The sequence below is a fragment of the Tarenaya hassleriana genome, unplaced genomic scaffold (assembly GCF_000463585.1).
Source record: "Tarenaya hassleriana unplaced genomic scaffold, ASM46358v1 Cleome5, whole genome shotgun sequence".
Lineage (NCBI taxonomy): Eukaryota > Viridiplantae > Streptophyta > Magnoliopsida > Brassicales > Cleomaceae > Tarenaya > Tarenaya hassleriana.
This window is the reverse complement of record NW_010967707.1, coordinates 246314-252321: the sequence shown is the minus strand read 5'-3', so window position 1 is coordinate 252321 and position 6008 is coordinate 246314. Positions and strand designations below refer to the sequence as shown.

The following is a 6008-nucleotide window of genomic DNA, read 5'->3' as shown; positions in this document are numbered from 1 at the left end:
TAGACGAGCCACACGATTAGTGCCGTCAGACCCACCAGGAGAATCACGACGAATACGGCGGCGGCGATGGTGCGGCGGAGGTTTCCTCCTCCTCCGCCGCCCTTGGAGTAGGATTCAGGCGTGGAAGAGGCGGACGAGACGGCTTTCTCCGGTCGTACTTTCTGCTGTTCCTCCACTACTCGGGCTACGTGCTCTGCTTTTGCGTGACCCTCGGCCATGGCTCTCTGTTCTTCCGACTGACTGTGTTTATGTGTGTGTGTAGGGTATTAGGGTTTGTTGGTGAGAGTGATGGGAGATGGACGAGGGGGAAGAAGAATCTATGAGAGAGAGGTGAAGAAGTGGAATAGTTTCTTTTTCTTTATGGTTAAAAAACACTTTAGTTAAAAGTATTTATTGAGGCCTATTTTAAGTATTTTTTTTTGTTGCTATTTTTAATGTTTTGGATCGTCATTATTGAGTAACATAATAACAGCATCAATGCATAATATATAGTCATAACCTTTAACTTTTTTAGTTGCGGCGTCAAAAAGAGTAGGTGAAGTAAAAAAAAAACACCAGGTAATTAGCAAGTTTAAATTTTTATAGAGTATTATAAAATATAGTCGTAATTCCACGCCCATGCCCTCGATGTTGAAAAATCATTACGTTATCTTTTTTGTCGTATTTCTTGATTTATTTTCTGGAATTTTCAAAAGGCTCCAAATCTCGGTTCACGTGACCTTACTGCTGTAAAATGATAATGCTGAATGGATCGTACTTTCTCAAAACGATTTTACGAGCTAAAGAATTACATCAGATGCCCATTAAGTTGCGTATTCTCATATGCTTATAAATATACGATTCCATTTTATTACTGTAAAATTCAAATTTTATCTTATAATCATTGCTTTTTTTGTTTTATTTTTTATTTTTATTTTATTTTTGCCGTAATCAAATTTAAAATGGACCGACGACGTGGAAGAAGTGTGAGCGCTCCATACAAAGCTCGTCTGTCCACGTGTTCGTTGGACTTTTCATCATATCTATCCATTCATAATTTATTTTATTACAACCTACGCTTACTTTTCAAATGATGAGGATGGTCGGGTCTTTTTTGGTTTGACCGGTCCCAGTTTGCAGGCAGCTTTTTTTTTTAATACATTGCTTTTATTGGGCTTTCATTTCCGTTATGTCGATTTCCTTTATTGGGCTTATAATATGAAGCCCATTTAACATATTGGGCCTACATTCATTGCGACAACCATTCATTTCATACTACGTAAACCATAATTTATATTTATTTTTGAAAAAAATATATAATAATACATCCTCATCAAATGCTGTTAATTCATTTTAGTCTCGACGAAAGATGCGGTGGCAGCTCCGCTACTCCTCCGGCGTCGTGATGTCCGTCGCTCACCGCCTGAATTTCCCGACAGTAGCCTCATCGATCTCCCTTTTCTCTTCTTCCCGACCACCTGAACATGATCGAACTCGAGAACCGACTGTCTCGCCTTCCGTATCCAACCCGGGTCCTAAATCCCTAATCGGATCTCCGAGTCGGGTTCAGAAGCTCGTAGCTTCTCAATCGGATCCTCTCCTCGCCAAAGAGATCTTCGACTACGCTTCCCTGCAACCCAATTTCCGCCATTCCCAGTCTTCTTACCTCATCCTCATCCTCAAGCTCGGTCGTGGCAAGTATTTCAATCTAATCGATGATGTTCTTGCACAACTCAAGTCGAGTCGATACCCGGTCACTGGAAAGTTGTTCACGTATCTGATCAAGGTTTACGCTGAAGCAAACTTACCGGAGAAGGTCTTAAGAACGTTTTACAAAATGCTGGAATTCAATTTCACCCCACAGCCGAAACATCTGAACCGAATTCTAGAAGTTCTTGTTGAGCACCGGAGCTATCTCCGGCAAGGTTTCGAGCTTTTCAAGAATGCCCGGCTTCACGGAGTGTTGCCCAACACGATATCCTACAATATAATGATGCGTGCCTTCTGCCTGAATGGTGACTTGAGTATTGCTTACCAACTGTTCGGTAAAATGCTCGGGAGAGATGTTGTTCCTGACGTTGAATCTTATAGGATTCTGATACAAGGGTTTTGCAGGAAGGGACAGGCTAATGGTGCCATGGAGTTGTTGGAGGATATGTTGAATAAAGGGTTCGTGCCCGACAGGTTGAGTTACACATCGTTGTTGAACAGTTTGTGTAGGAAGAAACAGCTTCGAGAGGCGTACAAGCTACTCTGTAGGATGAAGTTCAAAGGATGTAGTCCCGATATAGTTCATTACAACACTATAATTCTAGGTTTTTGCAGAGAAGGTCGTGCCATTGATACCCTGAAGGTTCTTGATGATATGTCAGCTAATCGGTGCTTGCCCAACTTGGTGTCGTATAGGATGCTGGTTTGGGGATTGTGTAGTCAGGGGATGTTTGATGAAGCCAAGAAATACTTAGAAGAGATGATATCAAAAGGGCTTTCTCCTCATTTCTCGGTCTCTCACTGTTTGGTTAATGGGTTTTGCAGTATTGGAAAATTAGAAGAAGCGTGTGATGTGGTAGAAACTGTCATGAAGAACGGGGAAGGGTTACATTCGGAGTCTTGGTTGATGATTATTCCTATCGTCTGCAAAGAGGATGAACCAGAGAAAATCGAGAAGTTTCTAGAAGAGATTATGAAGGTGGAGATAACGGGTGATACGAGACTCGTTGATGCGGGGATTGGGTTGGGAACTTACCTTTCTGGGAAGCTACAGTCAAAACATACACATTTTGGACAGAAGGGATCTGTATAATAAGCTTGCTTACTTGAGAAAATGAGGAAAGAATCCTGGAATTCAATGGAATTGTACACAGTTTCATCGCCAAGAGGCCAAGCCGGTATGGACTTGTGTTCTTCAGCTTGAAAATCCGGCCAACACTCTGGTTGTTGCAACAACACTTGCTCAGCTTCTGAACACTCAAAAGGTAGAAAAGTGTGTTGGTTTATGACTCATCCCTCTCGATCCCTTCTCTCACAACTATTCTCCGACCTTGAAATTCCTGCAAGAAAGACCGTGTTTAGGAAGGAAAAAAAAAAGAGAGGAGGAAGAGCACAAGCGGCGAATTTCTAAGATCTCGAGGGATCATGAACTCAACTGTTCCAGTTAGCGATATTGCAGCATCACGTTCTTCGGGCTTTGAGTAAGAGAGAAATGCAAAGACTCGATTCTTGCCCACCTTTCGATCATGCAGTACTCTCACACTAACTATGGTCCCAAACCTGCTGAAGTGGTTTCTCAGGTCTCCAGGTTTAGTGGCCCAGGGGAGATTTCCGACATAAATCTTGTATTGGCTTTCATATATCAGAATCTTCTTTGGAGTTGAATTCAACCCTGCTGGGTTTCTTCTGGCCCCAGGGTTCATCTCAACAGAAAATCTCACACGCATTTCCCGCCCGCCAACCTCCTACACAGCAAGAAAGCTTGCATTGAGTTCATGTTGGATGAAGAAGAAAAAGGGTATTTCTGGTTGGGTAAGTTTCGAGCTTACTGATCCATCAAGGGCAGCAATGGCGATCTTTGCAGAGTATACAGAACTCATCGTGACATAACCGCTTCCTCGGCTCTCTCCCGTCTCAGGATTTCGTGAAACCTGCGGATCATTAAACATCAAGAAACATTGCTGCAATGCCAGCCTGCCTGATTGCTAAGAAGAAAGATTTGCCCTTTCCAACGTCTTTTTCTTTCCCGGCTAAACTTCTGGAAATCCTAACTACCAATGTAGACCGTGTCTGGTTGAAAAGATCAATCTCTTCAATCTCTCTATCTCTCTCTATACACTCGAATATTGTCTCTTCAATTTATTTTCAAAGCTTAGAAATCTACGAAGTTTCAGTTGACCCAATATGATCGAACAATCCATTTCCCACAAGGCCAACTACTAGAGCCGCAACGATTTCATGATCTAAATGGACCGAGAAATCGTGTCCGACAGATTCAAAAGACTAGCAAGACCATCGAAGACAGACATTGTCACGATGAGTAGATACGAAATGTAAAATATCGGAGATTACAGAACAACCTCAATGGAGATTACAGTTCCGTACGGTTGGAACATCTCGAGAAGCTGAGGAATGTCGTAGCTTCTCGGAAGATTACACACGTACAACTCGCACGGCCTCTCTTTCTTCTTCTCCGCCTCTCCATCGGATACGACGCTTTCCCCATCGATCTCTTCTCCTTCAACCGCTTCCTCATTCAAAACTGAGAAATTCGAAGAGGAAACCTTCGTCTGCTGATTTTTAGCTACCAACGGGAGAGAAGGAGCGAAGAGGCGAAAGGAAATGGAACAAGGGACCTGGATTTTTAGGATTTCTGATGAGGAAGATATTAGGGTCTTGGATTTGAGAATGGCATTAGAAGAAGAAGAAGAAGATAAGGGAATGGCTATGCAGGAAGCCGCCATTATCGAACCAGAAAAGAAAGAAAAAAAATAATTTTGAAAAAAGAAAAACGAATATAAATCCTGCAAAGGTAAAGGGGAAAAATCGGGTCGGGTCGGGTCACTCGCCCACAAAACCCGATCCGTTTATAACCCTCTAGACAAAACGGAAGCTCTCGAGTATGCTCGCTCAGGCCGACCAGTCGACATCACAAGTAATCAAAGTACTCTGCTCTCAGTTTTTTTTTTGTCTGAAAATCTCTCCATCTACGAGTTTTTTTTCTTTAAATATCTGAAAAGAATTCTTTTTTACAAGTCAAAACTCCCCACTAAGCTTCTAAACATCCAAAGATTTTTTTTTCCTGGCAGCACTTAATTTAACATTTAGAGAGAAAAAGAACATCATGAGACAAAACAGAACTATCTCGGCTTTGGTCTTTAAGAATGGAAGAAGAATGAGTATCCTTTCTTCAGACATGAGCGGTACCTTCCGTGAACTTGGGATCCTCACATCTGTAGCGACCGTCAGGACCGATTCCGAACCCTTTGGGATCGGCAAAGACATTCTCTAGCAACTGACTGCGTGGTGGCTGTGGGCTTGAGTCTGCAAACTCGACCGCCTCCTCCACCACTTCATCTATCCTCTTCTCTATCTTCTTCAGCTCCCCTTCACTCACCAGCTTCTTCTCTATCATGTATTTCTTCAGCGCAGTGATCGGATCTCTGGCTGCGTACTTCGCTTTCTCAGCTGCCAAAACATAAACAAGAAACAGTTTGAATGCACAGATCAAAAGAATAAGAATCAAAGTGGCATTCAGTATCTGAACAAGGGTAAAAGATTCTGTAATTTATCCTAAGATAATGCTTTACCTGCATCACGGAGCTCGTCGGGATCAGCCAAAGAATGTCCTCTGAATCTGTAAGTCTCACATTCCACCAAACTGGGGCCTTCTCCTCTCCTGGCTCTTGCCACTGCTTCCTTAGCCACTTCCCGCACCTTCAAGACATCCATTCCATCCACATGAACACCGGGCATTCCGAAAGCCGGGCCTTTCTTCCATATCTCAGGATCAGAAGTCGCCCTCAGATGGGACATCCCGATCGCCCACAGGTTATTCTCCACCACAAAAATGATGGGCAATTTCCAGAGAGCAGCCATGTTCAGACACTCGTAGAACTGTCCGTTGTTACAGGTCCCATCCCCGAAAAACGCAACAGTGACATCTTCACAGTTCTCTTTCAGGACTTCCCTCTTGTACTTAGAGGTGAAAGCAGCGCCAGTGGCCACTGGAATTCCCTCGCCGATAAAAGCAAACCCACCGAGCAGATTGTGTTCCTTGGAGAACATGTGCATGGACCCACCTTGGCCTCGGCAGCAACCGGTGGTCTTGCCAAAGAGTTCACTCATCACAGCACGAGCAGGAACTCCCTTGCTAAGGGCGTGGACATGATCTCTGTATGTGCTCACGACAGAATCTGTCCGTGTCAGGAGCTTGATGAACCCAGTTGAGACAGCCTCTTGCCCATTGTACAAGTGCACAAAGCCAAACATCTTCCCTCTGTAATACATTTGAGCACACATGTCCTCAAACGCTCTTC

At 43.5% G+C, this 6008-nt stretch overlaps 5 protein-coding genes across 5 annotated transcripts in view; 1 reads left to right on the top strand and 4 right to left on the bottom strand.

The window, feature by feature from the left end:
- The window catches only part of LOC104827358 (NDR1/HIN1-like protein 12), a 1352-nt gene extending 1134 nt beyond the window's left edge, over positions 1-218 (bottom strand). Inside the window, exon 1 of the mRNA XM_010560531.1 lies at positions 32-218. Coding sequence (XP_010558833.1) covers positions 32-218 — 187 coding nt within the window. The remainder of the gene's footprint in view (positions 1-31) is intronic.
- Positions 1-6008, bottom strand: part of LOC104825897 (WAT1-related protein At1g01070-like) — a 22953-nt gene that overhangs the window by 12028 nt on the left and 4917 nt on the right. The gene's annotated exons all lie outside the window — the stretch shown is intronic.
- LOC104825900 (pentatricopeptide repeat-containing protein At4g01400, mitochondrial) lies at positions 1292-2803 on the top strand. Its single transcript, XM_010558326.2, has one exon. It carries the CDS (start codon positions 1349-1351, stop codon positions 2780-2782), a length of 1434 nt encoding a protein of 477 aa, XP_010556628.1. The 5' UTR covers positions 1292-1348; the 3' UTR covers positions 2783-2803.
- LOC104825901 (31 kDa ribonucleoprotein, chloroplastic-like) lies at positions 2776-4462 on the bottom strand. Its single transcript, XM_010558327.1, has 4 exons — positions 4050-4462; positions 3519-3620; positions 3126-3434; positions 2776-3029 (listed from the first exon to the last, which is right to left on the bottom strand). The coding sequence occupies exons 1-4, from the start codon at positions 4431-4433 to the stop codon at positions 2973-2975; spliced, it is 852 nt and encodes a 283-aa protein (XP_010556629.1). The 5' UTR covers positions 4434-4462; the 3' UTR covers positions 2776-2972.
- The window catches only part of LOC104825902 (pyruvate dehydrogenase E1 component subunit alpha-3, chloroplastic-like), a 2273-nt gene continuing 942 nt past the window's right edge, over positions 4678-6008 (bottom strand). Inside the window, exons 3-4 of the mRNA XM_010558328.1 lie at positions 5280-6008; positions 4678-5157 (exon numbers count right to left, since the gene is read on the bottom strand). Of these exons, the coding sequence (XP_010556630.1) occupies positions 4880-5157; positions 5280-6008 (1007 nt within the window). The 3' untranslated portion in view covers positions 4678-4879. The remainder of the gene's footprint in view (positions 5158-5279) is intronic.

What these genes read in the sequence shown, in the direction of transcription:
- LOC104825901 (XM_010558327.1), bottom strand. Translation starts at nt 4,433, where the DNA reads ATGGCGGCTTCCTGCATAGCCATTCCCTTATCTTCTTCTTCTTCTTCT. An exon ending in TTGCTGCCCTTGATGGATCA is followed by an intron (nt 3,435 to 3,518) that starts GTAAGCTCGAAA and finishes CTTGCTGTGTAG; the next exon opens with GAGGTTGGCGGGCGGGAAAT. An exon ending in CAATATCGCTAACTGGAACA is followed by an intron (nt 3,030 to 3,125) that starts GTTGAGTTCATG and finishes TCTTTCTTGCAG; the next exon opens with GAATTTCAAGGTCGGAGAAT.
- LOC104825900 (XM_010558326.2), top strand. Translation starts at nt 1,349, where the DNA reads ATGCGGTGGCAGCTCCGCTACTCCTCCGGCGTCGTGATGTCCGTCGCT.